Below are 19,211 nucleotides of genomic sequence, written 5' to 3' on the forward strand. Positions count from 1 at the left end.
ATATAAAAATAAAATAAAGCATGAGAATTAGATGCATCAGTGTATTATTGAGCTCAAGCAATATTACAGAACATGCACATGTTAGTGTAAGGCAAATGTAAAGTGTTATTTAACTCAGTAGCTACCATTCAGTCCAGCATTTTACAATCTATCAGAAATTAAACCATTTAGAAAGTTAAATGCAACTTGTTTTCATGTAGCAGAAAATAGGTATGAAGTCATAATTACAGAGTATTTAGAGAAGTTTTCTCTCTCAGTGTGTTATTTCATTAGTACGTTCTTTCATTTTCTACTTTCAGTATCCAGGTGTAAAGGCAGAGAAGGAGAAGATAAGTGAAGTTCCAGCGATGGTGCGTGTGAAGATCTGGTTGGGTCTGGCTAACGAGGACGATGCCTGGCATAAAATGCAGACAGAAGGAGAACAAGCTGTCTTTGCAGAAACTGTGAGTGTTTACTGACATTTTATACAAGTATAAACATATGTTAGTGATGCACAAGAATTAATGGATCAAGGCTAGGGTGAAGGGTTATAAAAGTGGTTTTTTCATGTTTCATTGAACATCAATTTTCATTGTTTTTGTGCTTGAGGTAGTCCACAAAATTAAGGTGATCGTATTTACAAATTAACATATCAGTGAAATTGTATTTTTTGACAAAACCACAAAATTTGATCCCCACAATAATTGTTGAAACCAGAGAACTTGCTAAAATTAGTACATATTTCTGTACAAAGAAGCTTTTAAATAAACAAGTTTGACAATTTGTGGTTTGTCTATCAGTGCTGTGTGGACTCTTGTATATGTTTCAGGGTGAGAGCTACTGAAATTGAATGTGTAATTTACAGATTTTTTAATTTAATTAACAGTATGAGAATGAGTGTAACCTACCAGTGGTGGGATGGACCAAGAAAGGACCACTCGGAAGACCAAAGTGGTCAGATAGCCAGGGAAAGGTAACTCTTCAAAGACATTTTATATTGATTATAGTTTATAAAACATGTGTCAGATCCAGTTAAAGTTATGATATTGAATAAATATGACATAAAATATATTTTGCTTGGGACTCGCATGAACATGAAGTATTGTAACAGGAGTTAACATTAGTAACAAATTACTGATATTAAGTTTTATTTTATGTGTCAAGTGTAATTATACATGTATATTATGCCGTTGGCCCAAATGGTTTTTCCTTATAATGTATGAAAAGCTTTTTTCAGGTAATTATATATATTATCATTATATTTCAGTGTAAGCTTCCCCGAGAGATGTTCAATCCTCCCCCAGGATGGAAATGGGAGGGGGATTGGTATGTCAGTCCTGAGCTCAGGTAAGTGTCCACAAGCATGTTACATACATTACAAGTAATAAGGTAGAGCTCAGTAGATATTCAGTATAACATTCCATGGTTGTGTTAAAAAGGATCTGTTTTACAGTATGTTGTTTGACAAGGACGCGGGTCATAAGACTTATATGGAGGAATGCTATGAGATGCAGTCTCGACTTCCAGCTACAAGTTGGGGACCAGCTACCAGGCCATGGACCGATGTGGTCAGTGTTATGATATTTATTTCAATCAAGTTGTTCATATCTCACAATCCCGGCATACCAAATTTAATATTTACTGATTTAATCTGTTAACACGGAGAAAAACTTAATTTATTTGCTTCTGTTTGCAAGAATTGATCATTGCTGCTGTTGAATGCGATTTTGTTTGTTTTAACTGACTTTATTGTTATAGAAAGGTGATGAGATGCCCCCCAAGGACTCTGTTGAGCTCCCTCCTGGGTGGGTGTGGGAGGATGTTTGGCAGATAGATCTGTCCCGAGCGGTGGATGAAGACGGCTGGGAATATTGTGTGGAGGCCACCATGGGAGGATACGGTCCAGTGGAGAAACGGTACCACCTCTGTCGAAGGCGGCGCTGGGTGCGGACCCGCAAACTGGTGGAGAATGCCAAACAGAAGAAACATAAGGTAGCTGCTTTGTTACAAAATCATGGCGTAAAATACTGAATTATAAAGTCTGTTACTGTATCTAAAAATAGACTAGTAGTTCAGTCGTAATCAGGACTGTAGAATGTTTCACATTACAAGTTAGTTTTACAATACTGTAATTGGTACTTTGTTGTTGAATTCTGTACAGTAAGTAGATCGATTTCTCACTTTCTTCTAGATACAAGCAGTTTATCAAACGATTTCTCCAAGAAAAGCCAATTGTTTAGTCTGTTATTTCTTTATTTCAGCACAGACTGGTATATTGTTTACAGCATGAGCTTACAAGTTTTTATTAACACTCTTACTCATTTAAAAAACTATACGATTGTTCAGTGCCAGTATTCCTGGACTAAGTAAGTCTTAGTGGATGTGTCTAAATGTCAGTATTTCTGTGAATGAAGTTAGATAAAATTATGCAAGCCCATTTAAATTTTTAGAATGATTTTTTTTTTAAATTTAGAGTTGTAAGAAGCAATTTTTGGAATGATTTTAAATTTTAAATATATTTTTCATTTGGTTCAATTCCAGAGTTACATATTTTGTTGTTAACATTTTTATTTGGTAAAAAGTAGGGTACTCGATACATTTACTTTATGGTAGTTAAAAACCTGACTCTATTCTTACCCTTTAATTGCTGTTGTCGTTTTGGTAAGTTTGAAGCTAGCATGTAGTAATTTTGAGTGTTACTGAATACTTTCTGTCCCTGGATTTGTGTCTTGAAAATAAAATTTTTTAGTCTCCAATAAATTCTCTTGGTATGAAAAAAGTATTTCTCAACAAAAATTGTGTTTAAATATTTTATAGTTATATTGCATGGATTTGATGAATGTAAATTTTAAAAATCCCTGTAAAAAGAAAAAAAGTGTGAAGTGTTTAAAACTTTTAAGGAAAAAAAAAAGATTTATAATAAATGGATCATTTAGATAGATGATATTCTAATCATTAACAGACAAACTGGACAAGAGTATTTTGTCAATATCACAATCCAGCTCAGTATAAAGCACTCCACTGTTTGTAATTAATTCTTTAAGCCTGGTTTATTTTTACACAGGAGAAGAAAATGGAAGAGGCCGCAGAAGGGTGGGAGTACGCTCCTCTGTTTAACCTCAAGTTCCACCACACTGAACGCACCATGGACATGGTTCGTCGGAGGCGCTGGCACAGAAAGATGGTCTGTGAGAAGAAAGGGGCGGACTGTTTCTTTGCCATGAATTTTGAGGTAAAATGCCATAGCTGTCCCACGTAAATCTTCGAAATGTAAAAATTTTTTTTTTTTTTAAAAAGTATCAACAGTCTTTGTATTTAATTGACAGCAATGTTTTTGCACTAAACATGAATAATAATAATAAAAAACAAGACTCAAAAATATACTCATTGTTTATAAGATTAGGCATATATTAGAGCTTTGTGAATTGAAAAATGTTTTGTTCCCCCAAGAGATCTAATTTAAGGAAACCAAAAGTATGAAGAGTCAGAAATATTGTGGACATTTATGTTTATTTGGTTACTAAGCCAACTGTATTCGACATTAAAGGGAACTCTACTAAACTGCATTTTACTTTGTAAAAGCTTGTTTATTTTGCATTCATAATAAAACATTTTGGCTTCATAGAAATAACCCACGTGAAAAAACTTGTTCCTTAGGATATTTGTATTCAACAACACAGACAAATATTAATGTTTTCAGTATAAATACCAGCTTAGTGTGTTATTAATATATAAAATAAAACACATAGACTTTGGGAATTTTACAGAGCAAGAAGAAGGTAGGAGTTATGTATACTGTTCCCCTGTTCTTATTCTGTTGTCTGGTCTGATTCTGTTGTCTGAATGATTGTTTCAGCATGTTATTATGTGAATTGCATTTTAATTTCCACTGTGGATAGATAATGAGAACTCAATGCTTTCAATCCACAGTAAAAAAGACTGAATTTTATTATCCTCCCTGTAGATAAGACTTAGGTGATTTTTATTTTGGTTCTAAGTTTATTTATCTATCAGTATGTCCATCTCTTATCCGTGTTTTTTCTTTCTTTGTTGAATTTCTTCAGAATAATTCATCAGTATTAGCCAAATTTCAATTAAAGTGGAAGAACACTTGCATTCCATTTATAAGAATATAAAATTTGCAACATTTTATCTTGCCCTCAAAGACAACCCAGATTCTCAAGCCCCTGGCAGAACTTTCACATCGTAGTCCTGGGGTGGTTAGTGACACTTAATATAACAGGAAAGGAGAATATTTATGTTTGAGCTGGAAATGGAACCCACATTAGTATTCAGGTGCTCTGACCACTGAGCTATCCAGGTACTCTAACCACCGAGCTATCCAGGTGCTCTAACCACTGAGCTATCCAGGTGCTCTAACCATTGAGCTATCAGGTGCTCTAACCACTGAGTTATCCAGGTGCTCTAACCACTGAGCTATCCAGGTGCTCTGACCTCTGAGCTATCCAGGTGCTCTAACCACTGAACTATCAGGTGCTCTAACCACTGAGCTATCCAGGTGCTCTAACCACTGAGCTATCCAGGTGCTCTGACCACTGAGCTATCCAGGTGCTCTAACCAATGAGCTATTCAGGTCTCTAACCACTGAGGTATCCAGGTGCTCTAACCACTGAGCTGTCAGATGCTCTAACCACTGAGCTATTCAGGTGCTCTAACCACTGAGGTATCCAGGTGCTCTAACCATTGAGCTGTCAGGTGCTCTAACCACTGAGCTATTCAGGTGCTCTAACCACTGAGCTATCCAGGTGCTCTAACCACTGAGCTACCAGGTGCTCTAACCACTGAGCTATTCAGTTACTCTAACCACTGAGTTACTCAGGTGCTCTAACCACTGAGCAATCAATGGTCCACATAGCTACACCACTACACAAAGATAATGGAAATTGGGATGTATGTATACTGTTAGGCTTGCTTCAGATTTGGCATCTGACCTATATTTTCTGGATGTTCGACCAGGTTAAAAATTTTGGATCGAGTAGTTATATATAAACCTGATCTGGGTCAGATTTGCATGGATGGTGCAACATCACATCTGATTTGCATTTCATAGATGAGAGATACAAGTATACTAATTGACATGGAAGATACTGCAAGAAACATGTATTTTAATTTTTGAAATGACATCTTATATGTAACTAATGGATCTTACTGATCACTCATTTGGCATGAGACTTTGATTTTGGTTTACCTTTGTTTTTGTTGTCCTGTTATAGACTGATAAATGAAGATGTTATAAATCACATCTTGTGTGACTTCATTTTCACAACAGACAGTCTTGAGAAATTCATTCAATTGTGCATGAGATAAAATGTAACAAAGTAGTTATTAGCATAATTATTAGGTTTCATTTTAATTTGAAAATAAATTATTTCTCAAAAAAAAAAAAAAAAATAATTGTTGAGTAAATATTAGGTCTTAAAAATATCCACTGCATATAGCATGATATGACATGAAAGATATGTCAATCCAAATTAATATCGTATCTAAAACTTCTGTCAGGAAGACTGAACACTTGTTTCCTTCATTCAAAATATTCTAGCTCCACCGCAGGTAAATTCTGATTGTTACTTTACTAAACATTACTTTTTTCTTTATCTGCCACTGTAGCTAAATCTGTTGACTTTTTTACAGGATGAAGATGATAAAGAAGACTTCAATGCTGCTTATGCGGCTCCTAGAATGTTCCTGACATTTAAAAGTAAGCTGTTTAAACCTGTACCATGTCCTTTTTTTTCCCTTGCTTTTCCCACAATAGTAAAAGATTTTGTATTCATGCAGAACCCTACAAGTACCAGTTGAGGGCCTACATTTACCAAGCACGTGATCTGCTAGCTGGGGATGAGACGGGTCTCTCAGGTGAGAATATTACTTGTTTCTTTGATTGTTCTTCTTAAGTTTACCACAGTTGCTGAATTTGCAGTAAAAATTACTAAACATCAAATAAAAAAGCAAACAACTTTGTTTCTGTTGCAGGCTGTATAACAGCTGTATTTAAAAGATAAGCAATCTTAAAGAAACTCATTTTCCCCTTTATTTTTTTCAGACCCCTATGCTCGCATTTCCTTCCTGACCCAGAGCTCAGTGACTGAGAGGATGGAGAAGTCCCTCTGCCCCACCTGGGACCAAACTCTAATTTTTGAGGAAATTGAAATTTATGGTGACCCCCAGGCTTTAGAGGAGAACCCTCCAGAAGTTGTGATTGAAGTATTTGACTATGACAAGTTTGTAAGTTCACATTCCGAATATTTAATGATTTTTATGTTATATTTCAATTGATAACCATCTTAATCAAAAAGATTTGTCAAATGTAAAATCAACACATTTTTGGAACTGCACACAGGTTTTCTCTTCCTGCGATTTTCTGCCTTTTGCCACAAATCACTAGTACTTTAAAATAAAGGGACACTGTGACATAAAGTAATTTTCATCAATATACTGTCTAAAAACTAATAAAATAAATTTTACAGGATACAGTGAGTGAGGAATATATAACAATGTAAACTTGATCATCAGAGGTTCATTACATCAACATTTAATTGAACATTGTTAATGGGATTTAACTGATTATTTAGGGGTCCAATGAGTTCTTAGGCAGGACCAAGGCCCACCCCATGGTGAAGCTGGACCCCTCTGATGCTCGGATGCCAGTTTTACAGTGGTACCCTATTACTCGGGGGCCAGAGGACGGCGGGGAGCTGCTGGCGGCATTTGAACTCTTCCTGGTATGGTTCTGAGATAGTTCTAAGATATCTCAAGCTCAGACTCAATAAGCTGATGGGAATAAGTAACAATCTCAGATGATCAAAGTTACTCGATCTCGTTACATGGAACAAGTCTGATAACATTCTAAATCAAAGCCACAAGACATTCTGAGTTTATGATTGCTGATAAAGCTAATGATGAATTTTAGTCATTTAGTTTGTTATAACCATACTTATTTATTTAATAAATTTGTTCAGAAGTAATAAGAATTGAAATGAACTTTCTAAATTCAGATAGATTTCTATTTACCTTCAGATTTATGAGATAAGCCTAAATGTTGAAGAAATTAACTGTTATTATGGTAACTGATTCTGTCACTTAATCCCATCACTAATTCTTATTTATTGTTATTAATGGGATTCTAACAATAGAAAGTCTGTACTTCATTTCAAACAAAGTATATTTTCTTCTGTAATGTGAAGTTGGAAAGATTTGTTAAAGCTATTGCTCACATAAATTTTGTGTATTTATTTTGAAGTTTAATTTTGGTTTTAATTCTTTATTAATTTTTGTATAGCAAATATATTTGTAGTGCAATGTATCTTTCTATATTAACCTTTTCTCCTTAAAAAATAACATCCCTAGGATCAGGGATATGAGGTAAAATGAGTTATTTCCCCTTAATGACCAAAATTTGGCAGCGGTCACCATGGTGGTTGTATTTTACCTTAAGTCTATTAAGATGTTAATACTCTTTTTCACTTGAAATTACAATTTGAATTTTTTAAACTTTTTATTTACATGGTCTCATCTTGTTAAAGAATTAGTGCATCCCTTTCAAATTAACTTACAAATACTATTGTAAAAGTGTTAGAATTCAAAAACAAAAACAGAGAGAACAAAAATTTGTCACAGAATCTTTATATTTTGACATGTGTAGTAAAATTGCTTCAAAACCTCAGATTTTCTACACAATTTAGGTAGATTTGGTTGTGGTTTTTCATTCCTCTATTTTTTAGCTCTTCTGAGCCAAAGGCTCAAAGAGCTAATGCTATGGCCATTTGTGCGGTGTGCGTAAACTTTTTAGAATATGGGCCATAACTCAAGAACCCCTTGGCCAATAATTGTCAAATTTGTCACAGGGTATCCTTGGCCCAAGGGCTCCCTTTTATACTAAAACTGGGGTTGTGACCCTTTAACAAGGGGAGATAATTAGGAAAATAGAAACAAAAGTACTGGTTGCTAAAAAATCTTCTTCTCAAGAACCACTGGGCAGATTATCACCAAACTTACACAAAAGGATGAGGATATGTTGTAGATTAAAATTTGCACGGGGATTTACCCTGGGGCAAAGGGTGTGGTCTCAAGGTCACTTCAAAGTTGACCAAAAATTACATTTTATTAAAGTGTTGATATTTTGCTTACTATAAGGACTAGGATCATCAAATCTTGTCAGTTGGTGCATCTAAGGACCTCATATCATGTTGACTCAAAAGTAGGTCACGGTGACCTACTTTTTAAATTTTGCGGCCATTCTTTTTCAAAATGATTTAGAGGCATATTTTGAACAATTTAAGGCCTATGATCATCAAACTTTGTCAATTGATGCATCTTGGGTCCTCAAAGTACGTCAACTAAAAAGTAGGTCACCTTGACCTACTTTTTGAATTTTATGGCTAATCTTTTTAAAAACAATTAAGGTCATTAATTCGAATACTGCGAGGCTTAGAATCATTAAATCTTGTAAGATGATGCATCTTGGGGCCATAAAACATATTTATTTAAAAGTAGGTCACAGTGACATACTTTTTGAACTTTGCAGGCATTCGATTTCAAAGCGTTTTAGAGGCATAATTTGGACATTTTAAGTCCTATGATCATAAAACTTTGTAAGTTGATGCATCTTGGGTCCTCAAAAAAGGTCAACTGAAAAGTAGGTCACCGTGACCTACTTTTCAATTTATATGACTATAATTAAATATTTCAGGTACTAATTGGCTTAGAATCATCTAACTTTGTCAGTAGATGCATCTTGGGTTTTCGGAGTAGGTCAACTAAAAAGTAGGTCACAGTGACCTACTTTTGAAAATTTATGGCGTTAATTAAATATTTCGGGTACTAATTGGCTTAGAATCATCAAACTTTGTCAGTTGATGCATCTTTGGTCCTCGGAGTAGGTTGACTGAAAAGTAGGTCACTGTGACCTACTTTTCAATTTATATGACTATAATTAAATATTTCAGGTACTAATTGGCTTAGAATCATCAAACTTTGTCAGTAGATGCATCTTGGGTCTTCGGAGTAGGTCGACTAAAAAGTAGGTCACAGTGACCTACTTTTGAAAATTTATGGCATTAATTAAATATTTCGGGTACTAATTGGCTTAGAATCATCAAACTTTGTCAGTTGATGCATCTTTGGTCCTCGGAGTAGGTTGACTGAAAAGTAAGTCACTGTGACCTACTTTTGAAAATTTATGGCTTTAATTAAATATTTCGGGTACTAATTGGCTTAGAATCATCAAAGTTTGTCAGTTGATGGGTCATGGGTCTTCAGAGTAGGTCAACTAAAAAGTAGGTCACCGTGACCTACTTTTGGAAAATTTATGGCTTTAATAAAATATTTCGGGTACTAATTGGCTTAGAATCATAAAACTTTGTCAGTTTATGCGTCATGGGTCCTCGGAGTACAACAACTGAAAAGTAGGTCACGGTGACCTACTTTTGAAAATTTATGGCTTTAATCAAATATTTCGGGTACTAATTGGCTTAGAATCATTAAACTTTGTCAGTTGATGCATCTTGGGTCCTCGGAGTACAACAACTGAAAAGTAGGTCACGGTGACCTACTTTTGAAATTTTATGGCTGTATTTAATATTTTCAGGAATTATTTGGCTTAGAATCTTCAAACTTTGTCAGTTGATGCATCTTTGGTCCTCGGAGTAGGTTGACTGAAAAGTAGGTCACTGTGACCTACTTTTGAAAATTTATGGCTTTAATTAAATATTTTGGGTACTTATTGGCTAGAATCATCAAACTTTGTCAGTCGATGTATCTTTGGTCCTCGGAGTACAGCAACTGAAAAGTAGGTCATGGTGACCTACTTTTGAAAAATTTATGGCTTTGATTAAATATTACAGGTATTAATTGGCTTAGAATCATCAAACTTTGTCAGTTGATGCATCTTGTGTCCTTGGAGTAAAACAATTGAAAAGTAGGTCACTTTGACCTACTTATAAAATTTTATGATTATAATTTTAAAAAATATCTTAGGTATTAATGGCTTAGAATCATCAAACTTAGTTGATGGGTCCTCAGAGAATGACAAGTGATAAGTAGGTCATCATGACCAACTCTCAGGTACTAATTGGCTTAGAATCATCTTGGGTTCTCAGAGTGTGAATTGGAATTTCAAGGGTTTATGTAAATATACAGGATACTTCAAATAGAAGTGATAGGTTGTACAGTTTATCAGAAGAGCGATTCAAGGCCCATGGGCCTCTTGTCTTATTTCTATGAAGTATTGCTTTAGATACTTATTGTAACATAAAGTCTTTATATAGCCAGTTTCAAATAACTAACTGCATCAAAGATGTATCATACACAAACACTATTTACGTTCTGTACTCAGATTTCATTTTTCTGCTTGAATAAATTAGATACCATACAAATACACTGTGAGTACCTTCAGGCCTTTGATTTTGATCACTTTATAATATTCAGGTGCCAGACAAGAATGCTTCAATGGAAAGTCTGGTCAGTACACTAACACCCTGTGGTGTTATACTAGTACTAACACTAGAGGCTAGTGAATTAGTATGCTGTGGATTCTACTAACTTCCACCAACCCCTTTTCCAAACTGAATTATATTTACATGTATAAACCTGTCTTTATCAATTTGAGGTGCAAGTCTAGTTTCATATTTGTTTACTGTGAACGTCTCTCAGTTGTGATATACTTGGGTCCCACATCAAAATGGAGGTGCTATTTAGTAATCACTGTTTCCATCTGTCAAACTCAAAATCTGTTGGTAAATAACTCAGGTACCTGGCATTCTACAAATACCTTGTAAGGGAAGGATGACAGAAACATGTCACATGGTCAAAGGTTAAAGGTTAAGGGTTAACTGGGTATGTTATAATTCTTTAAGTACAGTTTTTTACTGTCTAGTAACATTAGAGGAGGAGGATTATAGAAAAACAGATTTTTTTTGGGGTGGGGGTGGGTGGGGGTGTTTTTTTAACTTAAAGATAAGGGCTATTGAAATGACCATAATACATTTAGCCATTTATAGTAAATGTGGCAATTTTTTAAACCTGTGGACAAAATATAAAGGGTTGACGCCTATAAATTTTGGAGTGGATATTGTCTAAGAAATTTTAGATTTGGGGGTATTTGATCAAGATATTTAAGATTATTGGACACAGTCAGATCCTTCATGACTTAGTCAGTTTTCTAGTTTTATTCAGGAATCACTAGCAGGTTAACAGGCAGATAATACATTCTCCAGCTTCTGCAATTAATTGATTAATTGACACTTCCTTTCAATATATAATAATTACAGGCTTATTCATTAATACTAAGTATTTGGCATAATTTAAAATACCATTATTTTTTACCCACAATTAGAAGCCAGTAGGTTTCCAATGTTTAAAATACTTAAATCTGATTTGAGATAGTTGATGTGAACATTAATGCCATTCATTAGAGATGACTCTGTATTACTGAGGTGTTTAGAATTCAGTGGAACCACGATTCTGATTTCAAATTGATACAGACTAAGCTTGGGATATAATCTCTGCCAGAGCTTAATGCAGATAGTTAACAATGTATGTACATTTATATGTTATGTACTCAGGAATGGGCCATAGTTTGGCTTAATTTTTATGCACCTTGTGTGACATTTTTTTGATTCACCCCAAGTTTCAACTTTGTGAATTTTAGTCTTTACTCACAAATGAAATTAATAAAAACTGAGTAATAATAAAATAATTTTACAATTTTGAGAGGGTAGAATAAAATACATACAGTATTATATTTTAAACACAATGTAAGAATTTTAGTTACTAATTTGATATTGCTCTTTCATAGTTACATGGCAAGATGGGGGTATGTTAAGAACAACTTTTCTATCTTCAGTCAAGTAATTCTTTCAAAGCTAATTTCTGCTTTTGTTTTATGATGGCTTTGTTTGTCATATGGTCCAGTATTGCAAGTTAAGAATTATTATACCATTCCATAAGTACACGTGTATTAGTATTTAAGGGGAAGAAGGACCTTGAGGTGAAAAAATACCTGTCATTCAATTTTTTTCATATTTTGTATATTTCTTATTAAGTATGTCCCACATATCTTAAAGCAGTTATATCATTAGGTTTCTAACCTTATTTTAGAGATATTGATTGACAAATACTATGCCCTACAGTATCTAAGTAGAGCTTTAGTTCTCCATGTTTCCGGGCCCATTACTCTGTCCATAATGGGATTTTTTTAAGCAAAGATAAAAAATATGTAAGTGGACATGTATCTTTTAAAATATTTCATAGTATGAATAGGGTTTAAAATTCGAAAAAGCAAGTTTCTTCTATCACATTGCATCTGGATAGCGAAAATTACGTACTTTTTAAGACAACTTTAACAACAAAAAACGTAATTTACCAAAAATTCTATCATTCAATATTTTTAAATTTACGTTGAAATGTAAGTCCTTCAAATTATTGATTAACTGTAAAAATTTCGAATGGTGAAGCTGACCTCAATATTGCACAGGAAATCGTTAAAGAGGACATAAGCATGACAAAAACGTGTCATGTTTACATTTCTCGAGTACGGGAAAAACCAACTATGACGTCACATGTAGCTAAATAAGCGAAAGAAGATATACCTACATAAGATTTCCGTCATCAGCCATGCAAAAATAATTTTTGTATTCCCCGTGTCTCAGAATATTTTATCATATAATGATTAAGACCTGTTTTCACAAAGTAATACCGCCCCTGTATTCACTGAGTATGATCTTGCTGTACTAACAGATCGTGTATGACGTCACCGACTTGTTGGACGCGCAGTTTAGGGAAACAGAGGAGTGGATCAATCTTTTTCATAATTTGTTAATGTTTACAAGAATTTTAAAACTTTTTATTTTTTTAATATAAGATGGTTATCAAAGTTTAAAAAAATGTTAAAAAATTATACAAGAACTGATGCTTTACACGTTTTGCACTTATATAAACGGAGACTATGACGTAGTTAACAGATCGAGTCATGTGACCATGTGTCCTTCATCCCCTTAAATAAATAATGTTGGTCGTGGATGTCCAACTAATGTGTTAATGAAGAATTACTGGTGAACATCTCATAGGGATTTATTTTCATTTAAAAAAACCCAAGATAACCTCATAATAAAGATCCAAAGCATGTTAGATAACTTACAGTTTAAATGTCTTTGCTAGAATATTAAGAAGTGAGACTTAAGAGGCTTAGTTATCCAGTAATATTTTCTATAATCTGTTAATAGAGGCCTGGTTATCTTGTAATATGTTCTTTAATCTGTTATAGGTTGTGCAGTTTTTGTATGCTCGTGTATAAACTGTTTGCATGACATTGGTCTGCTCTTTATTGTAGTTAGTAATCAGTGCATGAACTCTAGTGACCAGACATTCCTAGGAGGGGTGGGGTGGGGGGTCACTCATAGATAAAGACACACAATGATTCTGGTGTAGAAGAGACACATGGAATAAACCAGAAATTATATACTGCCTGTGTATGGTCAGGTTAAAGTTGAATCTAAGGATTATTTTCAAATTGGGGTTAAAAAAAACCCCATCTTTGGCTTTGTACTTAATTTAGTTTTGTTTTGTGAGTGTCATATCTATAAATATAGATTATAAAACAATGAAATATAATTTTAAAAAGAAGAATTATCACACTATTCACACTTTCCAGTACAGTCAATATCAAGATTTATTTACCTCAATCATACTCACTTATATCAAGAAATTTATACATTGTGTATCTGAAGTTTAGGGTTACAAGTATTTATAAATATAACTGACATTTATTATTATATATTGTCAAATGAATAAATGGCCCCAGCCTTTCACTACTACGGCTCATATCTGTTTCACATGAATGCATTACTATTCAAAGCATGACCAAGTGGGACATGTGCAACATGAACTATATTAACTAAGATATGAATAACAATTTATTGCTTTGACTATTCAATGGTAACTGGTGCTCTTCAAGATGATGATTTGATTAACGATACATGATAAATTGAGAGATTAACTAGTTTCCCCAAACCATGTGTAGTACTGTAAACCAACTTCATATATATTTTCATTGTAAGAATAATGCTTTTTTCTAGCATATGCGTTTTTCTTTTTTTTTTTTTTTTTTTTTTTTTTTTTTTTTTTTGTATCAAATAACACTGGAAGTATAGTATACTACTTCTTTATCCATTTTTCAGTACATGTACCATTATAGTATTTGAAGTTTGGCTCGAGATTGTACAAGCAGTATGCTAAAAAAAAATTTGACTACACAACAATCTAATAATTAATGTCCACTGAATTTAAAGCTTTTCCATTATAGACAAAGTTTTAAAATGCAACTTAAAGAAATCAACATTTATAAAACATGGCTTTTCAAAATCAATAGTTTCCTTTCAGAAGTTGGTTTACAGTACATGAACTAGAGCACAAACATAAATAAGCTATAAATCTGGTGATTTTTTTACAGCTGGCTGGCTCAGATCTACCATTCTTACCTCCAAAGAAAGGAGATCTCTTCCTGGTACCCAATGGAATCCGACCAGTAATGCAGAGAACAGCTATAGAGGTAAACTTTGGTTTTCTATCATCTCTTCAAAGAAAATGAAGAAATTATGATTCTTATTTATTGACCAAATGAAAGATAACAGCAAACAGGAATTCACTGGAATGAAAAGCTTAATACTGTGAGAATAGAGTTGATGGTAGTTAATACCAAATTTTTAAGTACTTGAGATATATATTGCTTTGGTGGAATGAATGTAGAATATTGCATATACACTGGATTTATTTGCTTTCAAAGTGTAAATTCTGTGCATTTCTAAGAGTTGTACATACAGTCACACTCTGATCCCATATGATAATAAAAGCTTTTGTTTTTATTTTTATTTTATCTTTATTTGATCTAAATTTCTTCACCACTTTTGTAATAGGTTCTATGCTGGGGTGTAAGGAACATGCAGAAATTTCAGCTTGCTGCAGTTACCTCCCCTAGTGTTGAATTTGAATGTGGAGGACATGTGTTTGAATCCAGCGTTATCAAAAACACAAAAAAGAACCCCAACTTCAATGAGAATGTCTTGTTCTTTGATGTTGTGAGTACATATATATTTCATTTATTGCAAAAGGCCTGTATTTTATGGGATTATTCTAAGTTGGGTAGCATTTAAAAGATTTGTAGATGTTTTTGAGACAACATGATTTTAATTTAAGATGGGTTGGGAGAAAAAGTTAAGAATGAAATGCCCATTCACTGTGTAAAAGGCTTAATTCTTATCATGAATGAGGCTTTATCCTTAATTTTTAATGATATTAAACAATTTAGATAATACTGAAAAAAAGTATGGTACATATTTCCTGTGGAAAAAAACTGAAGTGATGAAACATTTTGTCCTATATTTATTATTATGATAAAGTTTTAATGACCACTTTATTTAGATGTTGCCACGTGAGGAACTGTACATGCCTCCAATGAATATTAGGGTAAGGGATCACAGACAGTTTGGGAGGAAACCTACTGTGGGGATCCATGTCCTGAAATCCCTGGAGGAATATCGCTGTGACCCCATCCGACGGGAACAGCAAGAGGAAGATGAGGGTGTGCAAGGTAAAATTGTAAATTAAGGCTCGGGTCTGTGTAGGGTAGAGAATTGGTTAAACTCTGTACTTGTCTATGTAGAGTAGACAGTAGGTTAAAATCAGGGCTTGTCTTAGTAGGGTAGACAATGGGTTTAACTCCAGGCTTGTGTCTATGTATTCTTAAACAATGGGTTTAACTCAAGGCTTGTCTAGGTAGGGAAGACAATGGGTTAAACTCAAGATGTGTCTATGCAGATTAGACAATGGGTTAAACTCAAGGCATATGTCTATGTAGGGTAGACAGTGGGTTAAACTCACGGCTTGTCCATATGTAGAGTAAACAATGGGTTATACTCGAGGCTTGCCCATGTTTAAGTAGAATATGGGAGTTGGCGATAAATGAGAATGCATAGCGTAGCTTAAATGGTTGAGACAATATCTTTGTGCAGATTTTGCAGAATATAATGAAACAAGAAATTTCAAATAAGAATTCTATTTAAACAAAAAAATTTCAATGTAAAAGAAAAATATTTTAAGGATGATGTTTAAGGATATCTTTTTCAAATACTTTTGTTATTAGCAGATACTTACTAGGTATTCTTTATGCCCAGAATTAGAATATTGGATGCATGTTGTGTTTTGTCTGTTGATTTCTTGATCTTTCTGTCTGAAACTTTAATCTTTGCCTATAACTTCTAAAATAACATGGAGGCTTCATATTTGGTACAAAGGTAAGATTTGACCAGAGGGTGTATTGTGACCATGAGTCAAGGTCAGTTGGACAAAGTAACAGGGACTAAAAATGTGGAATTGTTTTAAAGTCCATAACTCTGTTACAGAGAAAAGTTAAAGGCTGGTACAAGTGAAATTTATGATCAGAATGTGTTTCGTAACATATAGCCAAGGTCATGTGGGTTAGGTCAAACTCTCAGAAATAAGAATGGAAAATTCTTTCTAATGGAGAAACGTAAGCTCAAACTCGACACAGTAGTTAAGATCAGAAGAAATACAATGTCCCTGTCTGAGGGTTAATAGGTCAAGGTCTAATTTATTATACCCCCCGCAAACGAAGTTTAGGGGGGGGTATATTGGAATCAGCTTGTCCGTCTGTCTGTCCGTCTGTCTGTCTGTCCGTCTGTCTGTAGACGACATTTTGTCCGGACCATTTCTTGGAAATTGTTGCAAGGATTTGTCTGAAAATTTGTATACTTATTATTCGCAATATGAAGGTGTGCACCTGGTATTTTCATCATGATTGGATAATATTTTTGCATTTTACAGGTGTTTTTTTCATTTTTATTATGTGGTTTTGTCCGGATCTGTTCCCAGAGACTGTTGCATAGATTTGTATGAAAATTTGTACACGTATTATTTACCATATGAAGATGTGCACCTGGTATTTTCAACATTATTTGATAATTTTTCTGCATTTTACAGGTGTTTTTTTTTCATTTTTATTGACTTAGTCATTTCGGGTTCATGTCTAAGGTTTGAGACATAGAATCTAGAACATCTGTACAAAAATGTGAACTACAGCTTAAAACTACTCATTAGAACTAAAAAAAAAATCACAAAGTATTAAAAACAGTTTTTACATTACACAGCAGATAGTGTAAATCCATTTGTCCTTTGGGAGTAATGAGTGGACATGCATCCAGTTAAAGATTAATTAATGAGTTCAGTGTGGGAAACTGTAAGGGCATCTCTGATCAAGCAGGTCTTATCTATATCTCCTGGGAATTGGGCAGAAAGAAATAAAGATCTCTGTTGTCTAAGCCTCTTAATTGTAATTTATGTCTGTCAAAATACATAGTTACTGGAACCAGCCTTTTATTTTTAAAATGAGTTTGATATAAAGGTATTAAGATCAATTTGATTTTATATATAATTAATTATGATATTTTTTTTTCAACAATCAATTTGCAGAGTGTGATGTCTCACTGTCTCACAAAGATGACAGATAGTTGCAAACTATTTTTTCAATGTAATAAAAACAATGTAATTATTAGTATTGATGTTTTATTAGGCTGCACCTTAGTTTCATTCATTAAAAAAATATAATGAGTAATTAAATTTTCACTCTAAATGTTTAAGCAAATTGTGAACACTTCTCACATCTAGAAAACATTAGTGATTTGGTACCTTCTCTGAAAAACCCAGCGGGGGGTATTTGTCCCTTTTGGACAGTTCTAGTTCCTTTTACAGCTGGACTATGCTATGGGGGCATGCCAGATGTATGCACTAGTTTCACACTTAAGTCACTAATAAGTTTATATGAATTGTTGGTCTTACCTGATTCATAGCATTGACCCTATTGAATTGTGGACACAAGCCATTTATTATATCTTATTAGTTTTCAAAACTTCAAATAAGAAATTAAGACAAGTGTGACTCTGTATTTCTTTTATCCATTTTACCCTATGAAGAAGACTTACTGCATGATTTAGTGACATCTATATTTCCCCTTTTTCCCCTGAACATAGAGTACTAATGATGGAAGACCTCTTTTTCTTAATTCCTCCTTTGGATGTTGGTACTCTTAGTAGTTTGATTCCTAATTCCTCCTTTGGTTGTCAGTACTTTCAGTACTTTGATTCCTAATTTCCTCCCTTGCCAGCCATGCAAGTACTTTTAGTACTTTGATTCCTAATTTCTTCCTTTGCCAGGTAGTATTTTCAGTACTTTGATTTCTTATTCTGTCATTGGCTATCAGAACTCTTAGTACTTTAATTCCTAATTCTTCCTTCACTTGTCTTAAGGAGTCAGCAGCTCTGAAATCACTCAGTCTGAACTCGAGGGTTTGATGACCGTGGCGGTCGATCGATACAAAGATATCCAATCCTCCATATCTCAAGTCGACTCCGCCCACAGCAGCTATCAGACAGGTCGGTATTTTCCATTTGCGAGGTTTTCTCCTGGTGTAGTCAAGCTTGTTAGATCCTAAATGCATTGTGGGAACTTGCATTTACACAGGTACTTTGCATGTTGAGGTCCTACAACCTTAAACTTCATTTTAAATTAAAACAAGTTTGTATTTGAAATGAAAACCTGAATATGCAAGATTTCCCAGAGTAAATAAGAACCTTTATGGACCTCAACAGATACACACACATATACATAACCTTGAATTAATTTTAATTCCTTCAAATACTTTTGTTATTAGCAGATAGGTACTTCTTCATGTAGCAAACTAATAGAGAGTGAATTGCCTTTAAAGCAAAATAGTTCTATTTAGAAGCATCAATCAGAATTTTATTTTTCCTAAATGCTGGTGTCCTTCATCTCAAGCAAAGTTTCCTATTCAAGACTATGTTTCTCTGTTTTATTTTATACAGACTTTCATTCTTAGTAATTAACCCATTACCCACCTTCCCCCCAGATGATGGGTAGGAGTGATTGTTTACACTGTCAAACCTGTTTTGATAGGCCTTTTGGGACCTAAATACATGATTTTATCTATACTTAGTGACCCCCTGTTAGAAACTAGTAGCTTAATATTAAGGGCTTATAATTGTTATTGACTTATTCAAGTTTTTGATTTGAACCCATAGTTATTCAGTTCAGGTTTATTTAATATTAAATCATGTTTTTTTTTTGTAATTTGTCAAAAGTAACAGAAAACTATTAAACAGTGAAATTAAGAAATTTATCAGCCA

At 33.9% G+C, this 19,211-nt stretch overlaps 1 protein-coding gene across 8 annotated transcripts in view; it reads left to right on the top strand.

The window, feature by feature from the left end:
- LOC133194461 (myoferlin-like) overlaps positions 1–19,211 on the top strand; it is a 68,088-nt gene that overhangs the window by 31,893 nt on the left and 16,984 nt on the right. For 5 of the 8 annotated variants that reach the window (XM_061330424.1, XM_061330418.1, XM_061330446.1 and 2 more), the window contains 14 exons: positions 300–443; positions 866–952; positions 1,247–1,326; positions 1,433–1,547; positions 1,738–1,971; positions 3,044–3,211; positions 5,632–5,698; positions 5,779–5,856; positions 6,044–6,225; positions 6,573–6,722; positions 10,426–10,458; positions 14,447–14,545; positions 14,910–15,071; positions 15,415–15,583. In XM_061330424.1, the coding sequence (XP_061186408.1) occupies positions 300–443; positions 866–952; positions 1,247–1,326; positions 1,433–1,547; positions 1,738–1,971; positions 3,044–3,211; positions 5,632–5,698; positions 5,779–5,856; positions 6,044–6,225; positions 6,573–6,722; positions 10,426–10,458; positions 14,447–14,545; positions 14,910–15,071; positions 15,415–15,583 (1,768 nt within the window). The remainder of the gene's footprint in view (positions 1–299; positions 444–865; positions 953–1,246; positions 1,327–1,432; positions 1,548–1,737; positions 1,972–3,043; positions 3,212–5,631; positions 5,699–5,778; positions 5,857–6,043; positions 6,226–6,572; positions 6,723–10,425; positions 10,459–14,446; positions 14,546–14,909; positions 15,072–15,414; positions 15,584–19,211) is intronic. The other 3 variants (XM_061330440.1, XM_061330456.1, XM_061330450.1) reach the window with 1 other exon arrangement.

This window comes from Saccostrea echinata, unplaced genomic scaffold (genome assembly GCF_033153115.1).
Source record: "Saccostrea echinata isolate AGI-Se365-2 ecotype Australia unplaced genomic scaffold, CSIRO_AGI_Sech_v1 ptg000001l, whole genome shotgun sequence".
NCBI classification, from domain to species: Eukaryota; Metazoa; Mollusca; class Bivalvia; order Ostreida; family Ostreidae; genus Saccostrea; species Saccostrea echinata.